Here is a 24,551-nt window from a genome sequence, read left to right on the forward strand (position 1 = left end):
GATTTAATTCTGAGCTTATTTTTTGGAAACATTTGTATTTGATGCTAAAAAATACCTTTATTTCATCGTTGTCCTCCTCGTAGTTATAAAGCACAGCTCGGATTTCCACCTGTTCGTTTCTGACGACAGAGTAAGGTAGACGCAGGTCAATAAAGTACTTCTTGAACACAGTGATTTCATATGGGTCGGCCACACATATCCCTGCAGCAAAAGAGGTGAACATTCACTGAGGTGGCAAACATAGAAATGCCTTTTTCAAACAACTCTTAAGTTTTTTCTTTGCAATGGTAAGATTTATTTTAGAACCTAAATTTAAAATAAGAAATAAACGTTTAACAACATATTTCCAGAGATGTTGGTATTTAAGCAGGAAAATGATGCAAGATCCCACACAACAGAAGACTTTGGGGCAGATTTACAAGCCCCCTGCCCCTCTTTTACGCCGCCGTTACGTCACTTTTGTGACGCAGCGGCGGCGCAAAAGATGCGCCATGGTGCGAGGTATTTACAAAAAAACTATGGATTTAGGCCCAGATCTCTGTACTGGTGTGAATGTATGACATTGTTTTGCATTCTGTCCATCAACTGTTGTTTTTGCATTTGTCACCCCGAGTGGGACGGATATGCTCAGACGTGAGTCCCGTGCTCTCCACACCACTGGAGTCAAGCTATCCTGGCTGAAGACGGCTGATAGCCAGAAACTGGTCCTAGGATGCTTGATTCCGGTCCAGGGAAGACATGGCTTGGCAGTTTGGGCAGGACTGTTCCCATGAGGCACAGGGTCAAGGCTGATTTGCATATGGCCATGTCTGAACTGGGGTGGTGTGGTGAGCAAAAAAATGATGGATTTAGGCCCAGATCTCTGTACTGGGGTGAATGTATGACATTGATCTGCATTCTGTCCATCAACTGTTGTTTTTGCATTCGTCACCCCGAGTGGGATGGGTATGCTCAGACGTGAGTCCCGTGCTCTCCACGCCACTGGAGTCAAGCCATCCTGGCTTAAGACGGCTGATAGCCAGAAACCGGTCCTAGGATGCCTGATTCCGGTCCAGGGAAGACATGGCTTCGCAGTTCGGCCTGGACTGTTCCCATGAGGCACAGGGTCAAGGCTGATTTGCATATGGCCATGTCTGAACTAGGGTGGTGTGGTGAGCAAAAAAACGATGGATTTGGGCCCAGATCTCTGTACTGGGGTGAATGTATGACATTGTTCTGCATTCTGTCTATCAACTGTTGTTTTTGCATTTGTCACCCCGAGTGGGACGGGTATGCTCAGACGAGAGTCCCGTGCTCTTCACGCCACTGGAGTCAAGGTATCCTGGCTGAAGATGGCTGATAGCCAGAAACCGGTCCTAGGATGCTTGATTCCTGTCCAGAGAAGACATGGCTTGGCAGTTCGGGCAGGACTGTTCCCATGAGGCACAGGTTTAAGGCTGATTTGTATATGGCCATGTCTGAACTGGGGTGGTGGGGTGTGCAAAAAAACGATGGATTTAGGCCCAGATCTCTGTACTGGGGTGAATGTATGACATTGTTCTGCATTCTGTCCATCAACCAATGATCGGCAAGATGGCCGCCTGGTAGGAGCTCCTGTGAAGAGCTCCCAGTGCTTGGGATCCCGTTTAGGGCATTATCCCTGTTAGCACCCACCAACCGCCACCAGCACGATCAGCACGTCGAAACAAAACGAAACTAAAGCAGATACAGTGACGGAAAAGTCACAAAAGCAACCGATTGCCACTGACCGGATGAACGGAGGCTGGAGACTGCAATGTCCCGAGTTCGGACTCTCGCCGCAGACTACTCCTTCCCTCTCTCCCAGCCTACACCTTGACCCACCTGCCCACCACCAATGCCATCAACCATAATGCCAACTTCCTCCCTACCTCATCCACACCCCTCCCGCCCAAAACCTCTCGCCTCCCTAACCCCACCCCGCACACCAACACAACGCAGACCAGCTCGAACACCAGCCCTCCCTGGTCAACCATTCACCCCCGACTGCCACTCCCACCCCCACCACCTACCCTACGATGGAATACATCACGGCCACCCTCACTCAGATCAAAGAAGACATTCACGCCATCAAAGAACTACTCTCCACACACCCCATACACCCCCCACCCACCTCCACCCCTCCTCCCAAATTGTCCCCTACTCCGCCGGCGGACTCCCACCCTCATCACGCCCCACACCTGGCGTCAATCCCTGCTCATAGGCGCAACTGCCCTCATCCCCCGCATCGCCACTGCAAACCCTCACACACCTACACCCCCCGCCAAACTTGTCCCCCACCCCTCCGACTAACTCTCGCACTCAGCTATCCCCCAATCTGACCTCAATCCCAGCTCTTAATCGCAACAACCGCCCTCGCCGCACCCACAACTCCTCTTCTGACCTCGACACACTCACCCTTCTCCGCTCCTATGACCCAGCCCCCCAAATTCACACAAGCACCCCACACCGCAACATTCCCACGATACACCCAAATCCCCTTAGACAACCCACACTAAACAGCAGATTCTCCATCCCCAATAACCTTAGAAAAGTCCCTCTCTCGCTAGAACCAGCTAACACCCTCTACACACCCCGTCTCAAATGCATTCTTCTCAACTGCAGATCGGCCACGAAACATTCCGTAGCCATTGCTGACCTCCTCCAATCGCGGGACCTTGACCTAATCATCCTGACTGAAACGTGGCTAACTGAATCTTCGACACCCATAATGGACATTCTGGTTCCTCCCAACTACCACATTATCAGGCTCAACAGAACAGGCCAAATAGGTGGTGGAATCGCATGCATCTACAGGGACAACCTCTCTGTTCAGAAAGTCAATTCCACATCCCTACCATCCCCAACATCCTGGGAATACATCGGCCTTGACATCATTAGTGAGGGCAAACCGATATGCTCTCTTCACAGCATGTACCACCCACCCAGGGACAACCTCACCTTTTCCCAACAAATCATGGATATGATCTCAACCAATTCCGGACGGCAGCTCACCCAAATATACCTTGGTGACTTCAACCTCCACTGGAATGACCGCAACGACGCGGTGGTAAATAGTCTTAAAAATGTCCTCGATGCCCTTAACCTCACCCAAATTTGCAACAGCCCGACACACGAGAAAGGTTCTACCCTCGACCTGATCATCTCCAAAGAGGACTCTATCCAACTCGAATCCATCCACCCTGTGACTGGTCAGATCATCGTTTTATCACATTCTTTATCAATGAAAAAGTCAAAGTCAACCCGGCTCAACTCTCCAAGCCCAAAGTCTGGAAAAGAGACTCGAAATAGCTCAACCCAGGCTTATTGCCCCCTAACAGTTGCAATCTCCTACTCCCACCTACAGGTGCCACGGACGTCCAAACTCTGACTGACAACTATCTCAACGCTATGACCTCTATAATTAATGAGGCTGCACCAATGCAGCTAAAAAGAGTCTCTACTAAAATCTCCAAACCATGGTTCGACGGGAGTCTCAACGAGGATAGAAGAGACATGCGAATGGCAGAACGGACCTGGAGATCAGCTCCCTCCGCAATGCACCTAAAAGATCTGAAGAAAAAGAGAAACGCCTACTTCAGGAAAATAAAATGCTCAAAATCGGACTTCTTCAGCCTCCAACTCGACCAAGCAAAAAACCGCCAGAGAAAACTGTTTGAGCTAATCAAGTCACAATCCAAGGAGCAACCACAACCACTCAACACTGGGCATGAGGCACCCTCCTGTGAAGACTTCGCTGCTTTCTTTACCCAAAAAACTGACAAAATAAAAAGCGATCTCCTCACTGACGCAAGCCTCTACTCCAAACCCCAATGCCTAGCACCCACTGAACCAAAAAACAATGGTCAACCTTTGGCACATACTCAGAAGAAGAAATTGGCAAATTACTCAGCACCCTGAAACCGTCCAATCACCTCACGGACCCCCTCCCTGCCTTCGCAGTAAAAGACTTTACCCCTTGGCTTCTCCCTCTATGGACTAAAATCATCAACAGCTCTCTCCAACAAGGAAGCATACCTGACTCCCTCAAAGTTGGTCAGGTCACACCTCTACTAAAGAAACCAACAGCCGACCCCTCTGATCTCAACAATTACCGTCCCATCACCAATATTCCCACTCTCGCCAAACTGCTGGAAAAGTGCGCACAACTACAATTGACTAAACACATTGAGCAATTCGATCTCCTCAACACTCACCAGTCAGGCTTCCGAGCAGGACACAGCACAGAAACTGCTATGACTCACATAATTGATGACGCACTTCAAATGCTAGACCAAAACGACACCTGCCTCCTCATCCTTCTTGATCTCTCCTCAGCATTCGACACCGTTAAACATGAGAATCTACTAGAACTACTAAACACAAGAATGGGCCTATCTGGAACTGTCCTCAAGTGGTTCACTTCCTTTCTTCACAACAGGTCGCAGAAATTCAAGAGCAACAACCGGATGTCCTCGCCAATACCTGTAACGCTAGGCGTCCCCCAAGGATCCTCTCTATCCCCAACTTTGTTCAATCTAGTCATGGAACCTCTCACCACCTTGCTACAAGCATCCAATGTACACTTCCACATGTACGCCGATGACACCCAACTTTACCTCAAACTACAATCACCCAATGACATCCTGCTCCTGAACTCAACAATCAGATGCACCCAATCCTGGCTTGCCGACAATCACCTCAAACTCAATGCCCTGAAAACAGAGTTCCTTCTGATCTCACCCCCAGCGAAGATATCCACCACTCAACATTGGCTTAAACTCCTAACGGCACTCAATGTCCAACCCACCATCGTGGACTCAGCAAAATCTTTAGGCATAACACTCGACACCAATCTCAGCATGCAGCAACATATCAGCAAGGCAACAAAGGGAGCGAACTTCCAGATCAATACTCTGAGGAAACTTAAACCCTACCTCCCAGCCAAAGACTTCCAAACTGCAGTACAAGCACTAGTCATCCCACAAATTGAATACGGCAGCACCGCCCTCTGCGGACTCCCCCTAACTACAACCGCACCACTAAAAGCTTCTCTAAATGCTGCAGCGAGACTCATCACTGGGTCAAAAAAGCACTCCCACATTACCCCTGACTTGAAATCCCTGAATTGGCTGCCTTTTGAAGCCAGAATACATCTGAAAATCGCCTGCATGACACACAAGGCGGTACACCTAAACTCACCCGGCTACCTTGCTCAGAAACTGACAATCTCTGGGGGAATTAGAAACACGAGAGGCACAAACAATCTTCTGCTGAAACCTCGAAGATTCCGGAAGGAAAAAACATACAAGCGCTCCTTCTCGGGAATGGCGCCTAGAATTTGGAACTCACTCCCTCCCGAAACCAGGCTTATCTCCTCCACTACACTCTTTAAAAAAGAAGTAAAAGCTATCCTCATGGCTAAATACACTTGAACTACTTTCTCGAACCCTATTAACACCCTGCACCGATCTGAACTACATGTTTGACCCCTTTACTTATTTGTTTGAGTTGTCCTATTATTCACATGATTGGCTTTGCATTCATTTATTTGTACTATTTGTACTATGTGATCTATTGATTTACTTGTCTGACTATGTTCCCTCATGTACCCCTCTATGTAAAGCGCTCTGATATCTGCGAAGATCTTGTTCGCGCTATATAAAACTTTTAAAATAAATAAATAAACTGTTGTTTTTGCATTTGTCACCCCGAGTGGGACGGGTATGCTCAGACTTGAGTCCCGTGCTCTCCACACCACTGGAGTCAAGCTATCCTGGCTGAAGACGGCTGATAGCCAGAAACTGGTCCTAGGATGCTTGATTCCGGTCCAGGGAAGACATGGCTTGGCAGTTTGGGCAGGACTGTTCCCATGAGGCACAGGGTCAAGGCTGATATGCATATGGCCATGTCTGAACTGGGGTGGTGTGGTGAGCAAAAAAATGATGGATTTAGGCCCAGATCTCTGTACTGGGGTGAATGTATGACATTGATCTGCATTCTGTCCATCAACTGTTGTTTTTGCATTCGTCACCCCGAGTGGGATGGGTATGCTCAGACGTGAGTCCCGTGCTCTCCACGCCACTGGAGTCAAGCCATCCTGGCTTAAGACGGCTGATAGCCAGAAACCGGTTCTAGGATGCTTGATTCCGGTCCAGGGAAGACATGGCTTGGCAGTACAGGCTGGACTGTTCCCATGAGGCACAGGGTCAAGGCTGATTTGAATATGGCCATGTCTGAACTGGGGTGGTGTGGTGAGCAAAAAAACGATGGATTTAGGCCCAGATCTCTGTACTGGGGTGAATGTATGACAGTTCTGCATTCTGTCCATCAATTGTTGTATTTGCATCTGTCACCCCGAGTGGGACGGGTATGCTCAGAAGTGAGTCCCGTGCTCTCCACGCCACTGGAGTCAAGCTATCCTGGCTGAAGACGGCTGATAGCCAGAAACCGGTCCTAGGATGCCTGATTCCGTCCAGGGAAGACATGGCTTCGCAGTTCGGCCTGGACTGTTCCCATGAGGCACAGGGTCAAGGCTGATTTGCATATGGCCATGTCTGAACTAGGGTGGTGTGGTGAGCAAAAAAACGATGGATTTGGGCCCAGATCTCTGTACTGGGGTGAATGTATGACATTGTTCTGCATTCTGTCCATCAACTATTGTTTTTGCATTTGTCACCCCGAGTGGGATGGGTATGCTCAGATGTGAGTCCCGTGCTCTTCACACCACTGGAGTCAAGGTATCCTGGCTGAAGATGGCTGATAGCCAGAAACCGGTCCTAGGATGCTTGATTCCTGTCCAGAGAAGACATGGCTTGGCAGTTCGGGCTGGACTGTTCCCATGAGGCACAGGGTCAAGGCTGATTTGTATATGGCCATGTCTGAACTGGGGTGGTGGGGTGTGCAAAACAACGATGGATTTAGGCCCAGATCTCTGTACTGGGGTGAATGTATGACATTGTTCTGCATTCTGTCCATCAATTGTTGTTTTTGCATTTGTCACCCCGAGTGGGACGGGTATGCTCAGACTTGAGTCCCGTGCTTTCCACGCCACTGGAGTCAAGCTATCCTGGCTGAAGATGGCTGATAGCCAGGAACCGGTTCTAGGATGCTTGATTCCGGTCCAGGGAAGACATGGCTTGGTAGTTTGGGCAGGACTGTTCCCATGAGGCACAGGGTCAAGGCTGATTTGCATATGGCCATGTCTGAACTGGGGTGGTGAGCAAAAAAATGATGGATTTAGGCCCAGATCTCTGTACTGGGGTGAATGTATGACATTGATCTGCATTCTGTCCATCAACTGTTGTTTTTGCATTCGTCACCCCGAGTGGGACGGGTATGCTCAGTTGTGAGTCCCGTGCTCTCCACGCCACTGGAGTCAAGCCATCCTGGCTTAAGACGGCTGATAGCCAGAAACCGGTCCTAGGATGCTTGATTCCGGTCCAGGGAAGACATGGCTTGGCAGTACGGGCTGGACTGTTCCCATGAAGCACAGGGTCAAGGCTGATTTGAATATGGCCATGTCTGAACTGGGGTGGTGTGGTGAGCAAGAAAACGATGGATTTAGGCCCAGATCTCTGTACTGGGGTGAATTTATGACAGTTCTGCATTCTGTCCATCAACTGTTGTTTTTGCGTTTGTCACCCCGAGTGGGACGGGTATGCTCAGACGTGAGTCCCGTGCTCTTCACGCCACTGGAGTCAAGGTATCCTGGCTGAAGATGGCTGATAGCCAGAAACCGGTCCTAGGATGCTTGATTCCCGTCCAGAGAAGACATGGCTTGGCAGTTCGGGCTGGACTGTTCCCATGAGGCACAGGGTCAAGGCTGATTTGTATATGGCCATGTCTGAACTGGGGGGATGTGGTGTGCAAAGAACGATGGATTTAGGCCCAGATCTCTGTACTGGGGTGAATGTATGACATTGTTCTGCATTCTGTCCATCAACTGTTGCTTTTGCATTTGTCACCCCGAGTGGGACGGGTATGCTCAGACTTGAGTCCCGTGCTTTCCACGCCACTGGAGTCAAGCTATCCTGGCTGAAGATGGCTGATAGCCAGGAACCGGTCCTAGGATGCTTGATTCCGGTCCAGGGAAGACATGGCTTAGCAGTTCGGGCTTGACTGTTCCCATGAGGCACAGGGTCAAGGCTGATTTGCATATGGCCTTGTCTGAACTGGGGTGGTGTGGTAAGTGAAAAACTGATGGATTTATGCCCAGATCTCTGTACTGGGGTGAATGTATGGCATTCTTCTCCATTCTGTCCATCTACTGTTGTTTTTGCATTGTAAATGAGGCGCATCCAGGGTGGCGGAGCTGCGGCGCACAATAACTGGTGCATCCCTGCTGATATTCAGGGATGTGCCAGTTATTGTAAATCTGCCCCTCTGGCCCTCCTTAATAGTAAGGTGGTTAATACCACAGCTGGAATTCCTGATACTGCAGGATACGGTAATTTCCACTACAACATGGGAATGGGGAATAAAAGCAGAACATGGTATTTGCACTACAATTCCTGCCTGATTTCCCTGAGTTTGTTTCTTTTTCTCCGTATAAAGTTCATTTGCTTTCCACAGGCAAAATGTGCTGGAAGGAAAGAACCATAAGGAGTGATTTATCCCACTGCTCTTTATTTCTGTTTACAAAATACACTCCTGGTTATGGCTGACTCTGGGATATTGTACATCCAGAACAAGAGAAAACTTTTGCTCTGTTGTGCCGTACTGCCGTACTGCCGCTGTGAACCGTGACCCCGTGACCCGACGCGACGCGTGACGCGTGATTCAGTGCGCGAGGACCGTAAGAACTCGCAAATTGCAGCTCGAGTCGAATGCGGACATAATATTACCCCCCAAAGGAGGTGCGAGGAGTAAGTGGAGCGGGGGAGCAAGGCAACCAGTGCCTGTGGGACCCATGTGTCCAGGCTGTGCTCCAGTCCTCGCCCTCGCCCTCGGAGTATAGATCCCGGAGCCCCGGGCCAAAACCGGGCGACCAGGAGTGGCAAATCAAGCACCGGTAAAGCCAAGGAAAAAAGGATAAGTGAAGGTTAAAGAGTAACTCCGTAAAAATTGAGAAGGAGGAACCCTATCTAGCTACATCCCCCGTAAGTGAGGAGGTGGTAGAAAAACTTGGACTACTTGGCAGAATAACCTGCTTAGCACAGGACATAAATTGTTTTAAGGAAAAAGTGGAGAAGGTCACGGGTCACGAGCGCAAGGGCAAGGCACAACAGAGGTAAGTGGAAAGAATTTTCATTTAATTCAATTAAATTGTTTTTAAATTGAAGCACGAAAGGGAAAGTGATTAAGGACTAAAATGGCCCCACGGAGAAATAAGAGCACTCTAGGAACAACAAGGAAAGCAAAGCCTAACAGCGAAAATAGACAAAATGACCAAGAGAGCCCGACATCACCTGTGGTCAAGGAAAAAACAAAACGTCCCCAAAAGAACAAAGAGAAATCTCCCAAAAAAGTCCAAGAGGGAGGAAGTAAGGGGAATGTAGCAACCCATACAATCAAAGAATTTGTGGGAAAGCATTTCAAAATGGTTTTTTCACCGGCTGAAACTAATGCTACTGAAGAGGAGGAGGATCCATGGAAAGGGGGCACATCTCTAATCTTTGATGACCGCTTGGCAGACTCAGTAGATCTAGATGACCGATCAGTACAGTCCTTGCCAGGCCAAAAGGGGGCAATAATGTCACCGCGACTTTCTTCCTCACCGCGACTTTCTTCCTCCCCGCGATTCTTACGACAGACGCTGGAGGAGGTAGTTAGCCTGAGTTCGAGGCACAGTGATGAAAAAACCCCAAACTTAGATGGAAGTTTTGATGGTTCAGGAAAAATGGCATTTTCAAGCAGCAATGACCCTGTGGGCTTGGTAATAAATGGCGACACAAATGGGGAAAACCAGCATCCTGAGATAAACTTGGAGTCGTCGGAATCCCCAGCATCTTCAATCTTGGAATTGATGTTAATGGTGCAAAAATCGTTACAAGGCCTGCTAGAAGTAACAATGTTAAATCATGACATTTTGAAAAGTCAAAAAATGCACCTGTCTAAAATTGAGGGAGAATTACACGGGATTAGGGAGCAAATACCCTCAATGTTAAGACCCGTTGCAGACTCGGTGGTGATGAGTCAAGGGAGGGAAGGGGAAGAGGAAGGTGGAACAACTAAACCCCGATCAGCAAGTCAGATTGACATAGCCCTTTCCGGGGAAAACCAAGTTTATGTGTCAAGATGGCCAATGCTGGTAAAAAGAAGAAGTGAATTTATGAGTCACAGCATACCAAAAAGAGTCAGAGTGGCAAGAAGGAGGGTGAAAGCGAAGCTAAGTAAAAGAGTGATAAAAAACCACAAAGAAAGGCGTGAGTTAATAGAAGCAGTAGTGCATGATCCCAAGCCCCAGCCGCACAAGATGGCGAGTGAATCTAGTTCAATGAGAATAAGATCTGAGAATTGGGACAGGGGTTAGCAAAAGAGGAAAGCAGTTGTAGAAAGCAAACCCTCCAGGAAAAGGTGACAAAACATAAGAGACAGGTGGCTTTAGAGCAAGTGATAGCACCCGCCCGGAAGGCCACAGCGAAAAATAAGGTATACTGGGAAACTAGCCTAGAGGAAGGTTGTAGAATTAATACAGAACTACACCAGGGTGAGGGTAAATTTGGAGAGGAGATGAATAAAGGGAATAAGCTACTCTATTTCGAACGAGTAAAACTGGAAAGGGGCGGGAAAAAAGCAAAAAAGTGCGCTCATTTAAATAGGTCGTACCTTCTTAACATGTTCGCACTTTGCCCAAACCTAAAAAGCATAGGTACAGAAGACTTGAAACAGGTGGGTTTCCAGGCAAATGGCGATGGCAAGGAGGTTACTAAGGTACAGTTCTATTCCGCCCTGGCCGAAACAGCAATAATAAGCGCAGAACAGGAGATCCAAAAAGAGGGGATTAGGCTAGTGCCCAAAGAAGAGCTAGGACGAGGCCGGATGGTGCCCCAACAGAGAACCTTTTTAAAGTACCATGCAGGGCTAGGAAAGAGACAAGTTAAATTACCTGCAAGAGAAATGGAACAAGGGCGGGAAAATATCAATATAGTGATAAATAATTCGGACCTAGTAGAGTCCTGGAAAAATTGGAGTAATATTGAAAGCCCGGCAGGCCCCTCAAAAAGCTATAGGGAAGAATCAGAAATAAATGATCCCCTAAGCGATGTAGAATAGGTAAGGGGGCCACCACGGAGCACAAATATGGTCTCTTGGAATATAAATGGGATGGGTACCCAAGTAAAACAGGAAACTCTGAAGGAACTCGCAAAAAAGTGTGAAATCATTTGTATTCAAGAGACCTGGCTCTGTGGGGAACCCCCAGTAGTGGAAGGGTTTAAACAAATGTACCCCCCAGCAGAAAAATCTACCTCTGGCCGCCCTGCCGGGGGCTTGTTGACTTTGATTTCAACATGCTTATTAATAACGGCTTTTCAGATACCTGTGACATCTAAGTGGCTTTTGGCTTGCAAAATACAAACATCATTTGCTGATAAAAAATATGAAAGCATGTTGATCCTAAATGTGTATATGCAGTGGAGCTCAAGGAAGGAATATGGGGATGAACTGTTACATTTTAAAAATGATATGGATATTCTGTGTGATAAGTATGGAAATGATTTAATGTTGTTACTGGGAAATTGTAATCACAAATTAAACCCAAAACTGACTGATCAGTTGTATATTGAAATTCTAGATGCTTGTGATGTGAAAAAAGCAGAATTCCTGGAAACTAAAATAACAACTGATGCGGCCAACTTGAGAAACTTCTTGGCGACAAAAAGTTTATTTTGTCTAAATGGGAGGATAACGCAAGATTTTTCTCGCAAAGAAAACTTTAATTTATGGGACGCAAATATGCCCGATAGATTATATTTTTATGTTGGCTTGGAATTTTGAGTTGATAAAAGATTTTAGGATTGTCCCTGCGGAATGTAGTGATCATAAAATGTTAAAACTAGAGCTTGTAATCGCCCAACATTTAGCATGTGATATAGTTATCCCCCAAGAGATGGATTATCCAAAGCAGATAACCACTCGTTTAACTGAAAAATGTATCGCGAGGTTGACTAAGCTGCAACAAAAGGTGCAATTAGGTCACTTGTGCGGCCAAAATTTACCTTGGTATGTTGAGAAAATAACTCAAGTAGTGGAAAGCATAAGCGTAGAATTAAGGTATGATGTAAGCGCCAATAAGAACAAGGGAAGGTCACAAGCAAAGCGAGAAACTTGGTTTAATCAGGAATGTTTACTAAAGAAAAGAGAAGTTAGGTGAGAAGAACGTAGCCTACGGAAAAAATTTGTGCAAACCAGGTCAGAAAACCTAATAAAAATAAAGAAGGAATATACCAGCCTAATCGTAATGCTAAAAGGACCTATAAAGAAAAGTGTTGGGGCAAATTATTAGAAGCAATCGAAGCCAAAAATATACAGCAGTTCTGGGAGCTAATCCAGACAGCAACGGTACCTTCGGTTGCCCCGATGATTTGCGTAGTGGAAGAGGGGGCGTGGACACATTATATACAGCAATTATATGCCCCAAGGAGAGGGACTGGAAATGAGGTAGCTGGGGACTGGCATGGCCAAGTAGAGGATCTAAAACAAGAATGTTTAACAACAAATGTTCTTAGAACAATAAAGACACTGAACCTAACTAGGGCAGCAGGCCCAGATAATCTACCAGTCCTGATATTAAATTCAAATCAGACTTGGTGGGCGGAATTCTACGCGAAAATGTTTACCTTAATTTTAGACCAAGGGATTATGCCCCCAAACTGGAAGGGAGCTATAATAAGACCGCTACACAAGAAAGGGGATGTATATGCCCCGAAGAATTATAGGCTAATCAACCTATTAGATATAGGAGAAAAGATTTTCTCTAAAATAATCCTTAGTAAGCTAAAAGTCTGGGCTGAACATAGATCTATCATCCCGGTTGAACAAGGGGGCTTCAAAGAAGGCCACTCTACGATAGATCATTGTTTTGCATTGTGGGCCCTAGCTAGGAAATCGATGGAACAAAATGGCAAATTATTTTGCTGTTTCGTCGATTTCCGAGCGGCGTTTGACACAGTAGACCGAAATAGCCTGTGGGAGGTACTGGAAAACTATGGAATGCCACAGGGCATATTGAACATCTTGAAAGAATTACATAGTGGTAATTGGGCCCAGGTTATTAGAGATATAAAGGGTTCCCTAACTCAAAAAATTCCAGTAAAAAATGGCTTGAGACAAGGGTGCGTTTTGGCACCCTTGCTTTTCTCAATCTTCTTGGCAGACCTCCCAGCGACTCTGGAAGTTGAAAAAAGTGCGAGCCCTCGTATGAATAATAATAAAGTGTCATGTCTCTTATACGCCGATGATCTTCTGATCTTGGATCAAACAGAAATGGGCCTACAAAGGAAACTAAATGTGTTCAATAAGTACTGTGATAAAAAGCTCTTAACAGTGAATATGGAAAAAACAAAGATCCTATGTTTTGGAAACAGGGTAAATTTTAATTGGTTTTTAGGACAGGATAAATTAGACATAGTAAATTAATATGAATATTTAGGCCTCTGGTTTAATGGCGCATTAAAGTGGAATACCCACTTGGAGGCACAGAAGGCAAAGGCCTACTCGTCTGTCTGTGGGCTGAAAAAATTTAACAAAGATTATGGCGATATGTCACACAGACCGCTTTTGAAGGCTTTTGAAGCTATGATCCCCCCACAAGTGCTCTATGGAGCAGAGGTGCTTTTTCTGAGCGGTAAAAAAAGGTGGGACCGGGAAGAAGGAAAAATTGTGAAAATGTTGTTGTCCTTACCAAATAGCTCCATGATTCAAGCAATTAGAATGGAGGGGGGTTTAACATCATGGGAAGTAAAGTCCCAATTGTCTCTAATAAGATTTTGGAACCGACTGGAGCCTGGTGGTGATGAGAAGGTTTCAATTTGGTTTCGAGAGGAAATTCGAGTAAGCAGCTTAGCTGGGCGCGAGATGTGAAGAAAACCCTCCAGACGGTAGCTGCGAACTTGAAATTGAGCCTTTCCCCACCACTGTTGAATATAGTGTGCACTAAAAAGATGCTTAGAGACCAAGGGCTTGAATACTCTAGATCAAAAGATATGGACTATCTGAGGCTAAAAAAATCAGTGAATTGGGTAAAAAATGATTGGGAAAAGAAGGTCCGGTTCCCATACCTGGATTTACTGCCTAGTAGATGGCTAAGACATGAAATTTTGAAGATTCGGGTGGGACTAAATCCATGGAAGATTGAAAGAAAAATAAGAGTGGTCCTGATCCATCCGGATGGAATTTGCAAATGTGGTCTAGGTGTAAGAAATGATATTTTACATATATTGTGTGATTGCACGTATATTTTAGCAATTCGGAAAAAAAGTTGCTATTGACCTCCTCACAGAAATGTCTTCTTTGGATACTACAATTGCGTTGGGGAAATTTCTGAAAGCAACACGAGAATATGTAACGGAGGCAACAAAGGAGAATGGGAGAGTTTGAAATTATAGAGTATCCCAATTTTATGTGTATGGTTCTCATAAGTGTTGTAATTGTATAAAATGAACTGTGGTTTTAAATATTGTATGCTTATGGTTTTACAAGTGCTGTAAATGTGTAAAATGAATTGTGGTTTTAAATGTCTTATCACGATATGCGATCCATTGCTCTATGTATGGTTTATGGACTATGGTCTAAATAAACTTTGTGTGTCATACTGTCAAAAAAAAAGAGAAAACTATTCCAAACATATGACTCTCAAGCAGATTCCATACTGGAAATTTAATATTGTTACAGGTAAATAACCTTTTGTCAACCACTACATTTCCACCATAGATCCGGAACTCACCCTTTCCGGCAGAAAGGCTGACAGCAAGAACTTCCCAGGTGGTGATGGAATCCTTCAGGAACATTTGCAATGTTTTACTGGAGAGTCTAAAGAGGAAAACAGTGATATTCAGGGTGAGCTGATAGTGGAGAGGGAGACAAGTCATTTGCCTAAATGTGGAAAGAACAATTGAAGAGGGAATGATAAGAGCCAAGGTCTAAAATAAGACTAGCCTAAGAGCAGTAGCACAAGTATTGCTATAGCAAAGATAAACAGAAGGTAAGGAATGTCTAGCGAATAGATTTGGTGTGATGAGAAAGATTAAGCACACCCACAGTCAAACGTACACTGGTGTATGCCAGGAACATGATAAGATACTCTAATTATAAATACACTCTTTAAATTGATTTTATCTGATGTAGCCACTTTAAAAAATGGGCATGACTTATGAACTCACACAGTTTCAACCACAGAAAAATAATGTGATGTTACCCAATAGAAAGATGACCCATGTTAACAAGATACTGCATGTAACTTCCTCAAGCAATTGTTCTGAAATTATTTAGGCTGTGAAGTCTCAAACTAAAGGTAACAACTATGAAACAAAATGTGCTCCAGAGAGAGTATGCTTGAAAATGCCCAGTTCTGAAGGCCAAAAATAGATGGTCCATATAAGAGGGGATGTGTTTCGAGGTGGATAGAATTGTCCAAGCATGTCATTATGCACAAAGAAATATATTGCTCTTGCCCTGAGAAAGTGCTTGCAGGCTTGTTTATCATTTAGAGGATCAATGCATGTATTTTAAGAACAAACGTCTTAGCCGTCCCCATCTCATCATCCCATTTTATTTACCCCAATGAACTAGGCCTTTCAAATATAGAAGATTTTCTTAAAGCGTGACCCCCTTACTATGGTTAGCAGTGTGGAAATAAGGAGGCTAGTCTTACGAGAGATAATATTAAAGACTGTCTCAGTTGTGACAAGGGTCTCACGATCCCGAGGTTAGCAGGAGTCGAAGCAAGTCTTTGCAAGATTGGCTTTGAAGCAAGTCTTTGCAAGATTGGCTATCAGGCCCTGAGCACTCCATTGGTATTAGCAAATAACATCTTCAGCAAGCTTTGTATGAGTTCGCTCACACTGAAAGAATGATTACGGAGACGAGGAAGTAGACTGTGGTAGCCTCTCTGAAAAGGACAACGGATAGCCCAGTTACAAGATAGCTGTTTGGACAAATGGGTCGGTGGGGGTATAGGGCCAGAGCAATCAAATACCTACTGTGCTTCCCTTTGGGTTTTCAAAGAAATCTTGATCTGACACCTTGCCCCTGTGATGGGAGATCAGGGCAAACCATTTTGCATTTTCTATTTTTAGGTGTCTTTTATTAACTGTACAATAAGCAGGCTTTACTTCCCCTTATAAAGAGACGTAATAATAATGATTTTAAGATTGCCTTTTTTAGGTTATATCAACTTTCGGATGAAGAGGTAAGTGTTCATGTAGGCCCTTTTTTGAGAACAGTAGTGCAAGCCTGCAGCCCTATGAAGCCCTATTTAATGATCCTTTTAAAGATATTGGTTTTATACATTGCATATTACTATGTATTTAATTGTTTTAATTGTATATGTCTGTGCTTTTATGGAGACGTTGTGCACTTGAATAAAGAATTTGAACTTGAAACTTTTTTTTGGGGGGGAGGGTTTATATAGCGCAAACTCGACCCAAAGGTATCAAAGCACTTTACATGAGCACAAGTTGCGTTACAGAAGGAGGCTTTCATTTTGTTAGGCATGGGGAGATTAAGCGATTAGCTCAGAATCACAGGATGTTGAGCTTCCCTTCTGAGACTTCAACCCAGTTCCCCAGCTTCGAGGTGAACCACTCTAGCCATTAGGCCACATCCTTAAAAACTTGAACTTTTAAAGAACAAACATCTAGGGGCCCATTATGATGTTGGGCGGATTGCCCCTGCCAGGCTGGCGGTAGCCACCGCCAGCCTGGCGGGGGCAATCCGCTCGACATCCACACTCGCTTCCCCCCCGCCATATTAGTATAGCGGGGGGGACCTCGGCGGACTGAAAGACCATCCGCCGCTTTTCCGCCCCGGTCGCCTTGCGGCCGGGCGGAAAAGGAATAATATGGTGGCAGGAATATGGTGGCAGTGTCTATCAGACACCGCCAGCCATATTATGATGGGCATTTATCAATGCCTTTCCATAGGGGCAATGCCGCCACAGAAAGGCATGCGGTCTTCACTTTGGGGGTCCTCTGCGGGCCCCCAAAGTGAAGGAGGGGTGGGGGGTGCACACGGGGGGTACCTGTGGTACCCCCCTGCATTTGCATATGCAATGCGGTAGGCACCGCACGGTGCCTGCCGCACTGTGTATGCAAATGCATACATGCATTTATGGCATTGTGGCGGGCACTGCCCGCCACAATGTTATAAATGCAGGATGCGGCCGCCACTGTGGCGGCCACATCCTAATAACACCCACGGGACCCCCGCCCTTATGGAGGGCGTTCCCCAGTCCCGATAGGATGGTGGGCGGACTATGTCCGCCCGTCATCCTAATGACCCACCTTGTGTCATCATAATAAAAACGTCTTCCCGGTGTATATTCTCTATTTTAGTTGAAAATTCTTTCATGTCTTTAATATAGGATCGGAGAGTACATGCTAAGGGCCCGACAAAGGTAAACTTAGACCTAAAGTCTAGTTTGGACTTCAGGTGCAAAGTTGCACTTTAGGTCTGAAGTTAGACTTCAGCTCTGAAGTTAGACTTCAGGTCTAAGCATTGGGCCTGATTCACAAAGGGCCTCAGCACTCGTGGCGGGAACCCTGCAGTCATAGGGGAGTCTCCACACTGAAAGGGGGATCTCCGTAGTATGAATTCTCTTTGCAGAGACTCCACCTCGAGTGTGGATACTCACCCACAACTTTGGAGCCTCCGCCACGAGTGTAGACTTTAGATCTAAACTTAGAATTCAGGTCTAAGTTTACCTTTGTGAATTGGGCCCAAAGTTTCTAAGGAAAATAACTAAATACCTAGATATTTGCTTGAGAGCACTACATCTGGAAGAGACTATAGGGCTGCCAGGGAGGTTAATTGGGTTTTTATGTACCTTGGGAAGCAGGTAAAGGACAAACATGACAGGTAGGTCAATCCTCAAATACCGAAACTCTTCCTGCTTAAGTATTCCCATATCCCTCTAATTTTCCAACATATAACAATTTTATTTATGATGACCCTGGATACTTGTTCATTATATACATGCATTGATCATCTAAATGGTATACAAACCTGCAAGCACTCTCTCGGGGCAGACCCATACATAATGCACATAATTACATGATAACAGAGATACTAGACTAACACCTGACCAACAACATTGTTTTGTTTGATGGTAACTTGTACTGTCAGCTTAATTGGATTGGTACTTGTTTCTCCCCCAGCTACGACAATCTTTTCATGGGTTGGTGGGAGAAACAGGTGTGCACTGCTCCAGACATGGCTGAGGAAATGGCACATGCCATATGGTGGCTCAGATTTATGGATGATTTATTAATCATTTGGAAAGGCATGGAGGAGGTATAAACTCAACTTAGACTTTCCTTGTACCACAGGCAATAAAAAGACTATATTCCTGTTTGTAATAGTTGAGTCCAGAGGTGGAAAGTTGCACACAAGCCTTTATAGAAAACACACAGGTAACAGTTTACCACATTGTAGGAAGCTGGCTCTGTATATACTATACCAAAGCAAGGTATGGTGTGCACAGAGTCCAGTGGATCCCCAAAGGCTTACAGAGGTAAACATAGATAGCAACTTACTTTCTATTTGTGGTAGTGTGAGCGAGCAGTAAGGCTTTATCAGAGGGTAGTGCAATTCATTTATTGTACACACTCAGGTAAGAAATTATGTTGCACACTCAAAGACTGAGCTCAGCCCAATTGTTTGTATAAAAATATTTCTTTAGTTGTATTTTATTTTTAGAACCAAGCAGGACGTGGTCCAGGCAAGTAAAATTGTACTTTTCAAAACAGGTTGATCTGCATAAGCAAGCTGGATGAAATTGACTTTGTTACAGGTTTGTAAAACTTTGATAGTTGAAATTACTTTGTGATTACTTTTTAGATTACTCTTGAGAGTACCTTTTTGATTACTTTTTCTACTCAGGGTAGTAAGCCTAGATATCACACCGGGACATTTCCTAGACAAAGGTTAGTAAAGCACTTTGACAGTAAAACATAGTTGTTCAGGTTTCCATACAAACAAAACTCAACACTGTATAACTTTTTCATAGGAAAAATAGTAAATGCAATCCTATGGAGGAAATACTTGTTTTAGGTTTGCAGGTAAGCAATCAGCCTTCAGGGTTGAGTTTCTGGGGTTAAAACAAGGGTTCCCCTAGGGTGAAGGATGCACTCAAAGAGTACCCTCAGGTGCATTAGGACGGCTGGGTAAAGGCTGCTGAGGCCCAATGTTAGCCTATGGGGCTAGGGGGTGGTGGTTGGTGGGTGCTCTCGGGCAAGCCACTGGGTTGTGGGAGCAAAGCTTGTAGGGTAATGCCCAGGGAAAAGGGGGATCTGAGTTAGCACACAAGGTGCACCCACAGCAGCACAGGGGCGGCTGGATACAGGGCGCTGATTTGGCATTGAATGCTCTCTTGTTTTCAATTGAAAATTTCCGGTCAGAACAAAGACTGCAGGTTCCGGCAGGGAGGCTTCCTGAAGGTGACCACTGGTTGGAGAGGTAAGTTGGGATGCAGGGGATGGCTGGACACCATCGCTTGGCCCACCCAGGGCCATGGGGCGTTGGGTACAGGGGTGCATTTAAGCGTCGGGTTTCCCTACCAGCTACTGGTCGCGGTATACTCCATATAGAGGCTGCAGGCGTCATCCGGAGAATTGAGGTAGGTCATGGATCACCAGATCCCAGGTCGCGTAACTGGGTTGACCTCCTTGTGGTGTTGGGCCACTCAAACTCGGGACGTGGCGTCGGGTACAGAGTGGTGCAGACTTGAGGATTCGGACGGAACCAGAGTCTGGTTCTTGATTTGATTTTTAAATTTATAGATCGCAACGAATGCCCGGAGGCGTCTTGGCGCTAAGGACTCAGAGAGCATGTGCGGCCAGAATGCAGGCAACCTTAGAGGTCAGATTGAAATAACCATGTTTTGACTGACTTCCTGAATGCTTTCCGATCAGGGCTGTTTTTAATTGTTGGTGGGAGAAGGTTCCAAGATTTAGCTGATCTCAACAAGAAGCTCCTACCTCCCCAACGTGCTTGTTTGAACCTAGGGATTTGCAACAGTTTTTGTTGCGCAGATCTAAGGTTCCTATACGGAATATAGTATTTTATGCGCGATGTCAAGAACGAGGGACCCTTTCCCTGGAGTGCTTTGAAAATAATGCACAATGATTTAAATATTATTCTTTTCTTAACCGGTAACCAGTGCAGTGCTCCAAATACGGATAAAATCATTTGATGCTAATCTCAAAATGGAGACACAGAACCAGGGGGGAAAGACCCTCAAGTAGCCAGAAGATCTCAGAGAAGACAAACTGAACTAAAGACCGAAAAATCTCAGGATACCCCCGACCACAATGACCTCAAATCAATTTTATTCATCCCTGAGTATAGATCAAAGGGTCCAGAGGACACCTTAAACAGGAGTAACATTCTTTGAGTACTAAACTCTATTAGTAACCTGGCAGTACTAGCTACCCGAGATCTGGCATCAGTAGAATTCAAAAGTTACAAGCACCTGGCGGAACAGGAAATAACAAAAAACCACCTGGACCTCAGGAGAGCTAGTGGATATTTTTTAAAAGAGGATTTGCAACTACAAGCATGGGGGATCCGCATAAAACGTTATTATAAAGTCGGCTACCCCAAACCATAATTTCGGCACTTCCAAGACCATAAAGACATCATACAAAAAAGAGATTGAACCGATGTGACCAAAAAATCTATATTAAGAGGAGCCCGAGGAGTCTCAGTCGAACCAAAGGTTAGAGACATCCCGACGCTCAGGGGCAAAGGTGAGAAGGATACAGGGAAAGACTGGTCCTGGATAGCAAAAGCCATTAACACCAGACCCGTAGGTCCATGACAGATCAAAAAACAAAACAGGAACTCGCCATCGCTAAAACCATTGTTAAAATTATGTTCCTGGAATATAAATGGCCTAGGATCAAAAACTATGAATAAAGAATAATTGATGTACTTCCAGCAGTATGACTTAATTCTACTCCAAGAAACCTGGTTTGAAGAGCCGCTTCACCTTCAAGGCTACAAATCATACCACCTTCCAGCTAGCAGAAATTCAAAGTTTGGTCACCACAATGGAGGCCTCACCACTTATGCCTCAATAAAAACAATAAACACAGTTAAAGAACTGCTGAACAAGAATACATCTAACAATGAAATTAACGCAATACAGTTGGATAAGGCAGCCCCAGGAAAAATAAGACAACAGCTAATCCTGGTGAATACTTACTTGCACCCAAAAAGGGAAAAAAAACTGCAGCAAAATCCCTGGTGTCAGAACTGACCAAACTAACCACGTTAGTTGCAAGACCAAATTAAATCATATCAGGAGATTTTAATATGTTCCTCTCAAGGAACCTCAGAAACGATCAGCCTGCAGATGACCAACTCCTTGAAAGAGGGGTCCCACTTCAGGAAGAGAGTATGTGGGGAAAACAAACTAAGCTATTCAAAGATCTACTAATGGACTTAACAAGTTGGGCCTGATTTCACTAAACGGCGAATACCTGGCGACTGCCCCCAAGCAGCAACCTATCATAATTCCACGTCCAGTACTGCAATAGACTACACTTTCTTATCTTACCCACTTTTTAAATTAGTAAGTGATTTTAAGATTGGTATGTTAGATTGTAGCGACCATCTGCCACAAGAGCTGACCCTGACGGCACAGGGAACAGCACAAACTTTCCCAATTGAAGCGCAAAACTTAATGGTCACTTCAAATTGCAAAAGAATCAAATGTAAAACGAATGACCTGGAGTATCTCGAGAAAGAGGCCAAAATCTGCTGGGAAGAATTCAAGTCACAGAATGATAATAATATAAGCGCCTGGGAGATCTTTTTGAAAAACTTTGGACCAGCTAATTCCAAATCAAAAGGTAATTCATGGCTCAAACAACCAAAAGAAATTACTCATCAGGTCAATAAACAATCAACAAACCCACCCACCAACAACCCAAACCAGCAAATTAAGGCAAATAAAAAGCGACATTAACAGAACACTCCGCAGACTTCGGAAAAAAGGTCCCAACAGCAGCTTACATATGGAGCTGCGGAAGCGAAAAAGCAGCAAGAATAATATCTTGTGGCAAATAAAACAGGAAACCACAGAAAACAACATGGGCTAAATTGCTTTATGATGCAAAAACTAAAAGCACAAGATTCTGGCTCGCAGTAAACAAAATAAAAAATCCTAAGGCCCCTGGAATCAAATTCCCACATAACTGAGGAGGCCTGGGTAAAATACTTAGTGCACCACTTCAATAAAGAAGCAAATGGAACAAAACAAGACACTGTGGTCCGGCAGCCACGACCGGAGGCCCCAAATCTTCTAGTCAAGGAGACCAACTTCCCAGGCACAATAAAACAGATTAGGATAAGAATCGCGAAAGGCAGGAAAGAGGGGGCCCCTGGGCCAAACGGAATTCCCCCAATCCTATATAAGCAGGACCCAAATTACTGGGCAGAGCAACTGTACAGGTACAACTTTCAGATGTACCACACATGGGCCACGCACTCCAGGAAGGACAGAACTCTCTCAGTAGAGCTCAGGGGAAGCTGGGGGTAAAGTCCTTTTGTTCCTGGGACTTCAGAACTGGGAGCCAGCTCTTCTCAGGCCCTTGGAGAATACTTCAAGCAAGGGGACACAGCACAAAGCAAAGTCCTTCCGCTCTCCTTGGCAGCAAAGCAACAGCAGGGCAATCCAGACGAGCAACAGCTGGACAATCTTCCTTATTCAGTTTCTGCTTTCTCCTTGGCAGAGGTTCCTTCTTGATTCCAGGATGATCTAATTTTCTGTTGTCAGGGGTCCTGTACTTATACCCCTAAATGTCTTTGTTCTCTTTGTGCATGTGGGCACTGAGCCCGGTCTGAACCAGTTCTGGGTGTTTCTTGAGCACTTTGTTTTCCTGGCTTCTTCTTTCTTTTCAGAGTGAGAGGCAGGGTCATCAGCCGCCCAGCAGGAGGTGGAGCCAGCATTGTGGAAGGCAGGCACAGCCCTATTCAGGCCCAGGTGCTATCTCCTCCCACCACTCAAGTTGCAAATGCAGTCATTCAGCCTAGGGCTGACTCAGCCAGCCTCCTGGGGAATCCCCAGCCCCTGTCACTCTCAAACCAGACAGTCAATACACAAACAGGCCAAGGCACACAGGAAGGTCAGACAAGAGAACAGCAACTTTCTAAAAGTGCTGTTCTGAAACACAGGATTCAAAAACAACCTTTCAAAGATGTGTTATTAAATTCTGAGTTCAAGGATACTAGACTCTTATGTCCAATCTTGTTCCTATGGGAAGAAATGCTGGTAGCCACTGTAGCCAGCATCCCCCATATTAACCTATGGAGCAAGATAGCCTTACAATAGTGAAAAATGAAAATGGCTGTAATTCACTACCAGAGCATGTCACCTGCACCAGTACATGCCCTACCTTTCACATACACTGCACCCTGCCCAGGGGGTACCTTGGGCCTTCCATAGGGGTGACCAATGTGCCCAAAAAAGGAAGGGTTAGGCCTGGTCAGTGGGGACACTGACCAGGAGGACATGGCAGTTCATAGACTGCACACAGGCACTACAGTGGCAGGCCTGAGACACCATTTTGGGGCTACTCATGTGGGTGGCACAATCAGTGCTGCAGGCCCACTAGTAGCATTTGTCATCACCAGCCCTGGCACACCCAGTGAACTTTACTAGGGACCTCTTGGTGATAAAAATATGCTAATCATGTATATCCAATCATCATAACAATTTACAAAGGGAGCACTTACACTCTTGCACTGATCAGCAGTGGCAGAGTGTCCAAAGCATCTAAACCAGCAAAAACGAAATCCAGCACAACATCAAAAATACAGAAGGTAGAGGCCAAAAAGACAGGGGAAACCACTCCAAAGATGCCAGGTCTAACACTTACCCTTTATCTAGGAAATGTCCCAGTATGATGGCTAAGCATATCACACTGAATAGAAAAAGTCACTTAAAAAAGTATTCTGAAAAGTAACTTACAAAGTAATCTCAATAGTAACTGAAAAGTAATTCCATCTGTTTTTATGAACAAATGACTTACCTGTAACCAATCAAATTGCATTCAACTGCATTCAAACTCTATTTAACTGCATTATTCTTGCAAAGTACTATTACACTTACCTGTACGAGGCTTGGCTTGGTCCTAGAAATGAAATACAACTAAATAATGTTTTTATACATAACAAATTGGTCAGAGTTCAGTCTTTGAGTGTCGGACATCTTTTCTTGCCTGAGTATGTACAATAAATGCTTAACACTACCCTCTGTTAAAGCCTTACTGCTTGCCCGCACTACCAAAAATAGAGAGCAAGGTATTACCTACTTTAGCCACTGCCTACCTTTGGGGATCCACTTAAGTCTGGGCATACTGTACCTTACCTTGGTATAGTATATACAG

General features: G+C 45.2%; 1 protein-coding gene across 1 annotated transcript in view; it reads right to left on the reverse strand.

The window, feature by feature from the left end:
* LOC147748466 (A.superbus venom factor 1-like) overlaps positions 1 to 24,551 on the reverse strand; it is a 276,161-nt gene that overhangs the window by 117,585 nt on the left and 134,025 nt on the right. The window contains exons 19-20 of the mRNA XM_086962077.1: positions 14,885 to 14,970; positions 56 to 201 (exon numbers count right to left, since the gene is read on the reverse strand). Of these exons, the coding sequence (XP_086818203.1) occupies positions 56 to 201; positions 14,885 to 14,970 (232 nt within the window). The remainder of the gene's footprint in view (positions 1 to 55; positions 202 to 14,884; positions 14,971 to 24,551) is intronic.

Source organism: Lissotriton vulgaris, chromosome 1_1 (genome assembly GCF_964263255.1).
Source record: "Lissotriton vulgaris chromosome 1_1, aLisVul1.2, whole genome shotgun sequence".
NCBI classification, from domain to species: Eukaryota; Metazoa; Chordata; class Amphibia; order Caudata; family Salamandridae; genus Lissotriton; species Lissotriton vulgaris.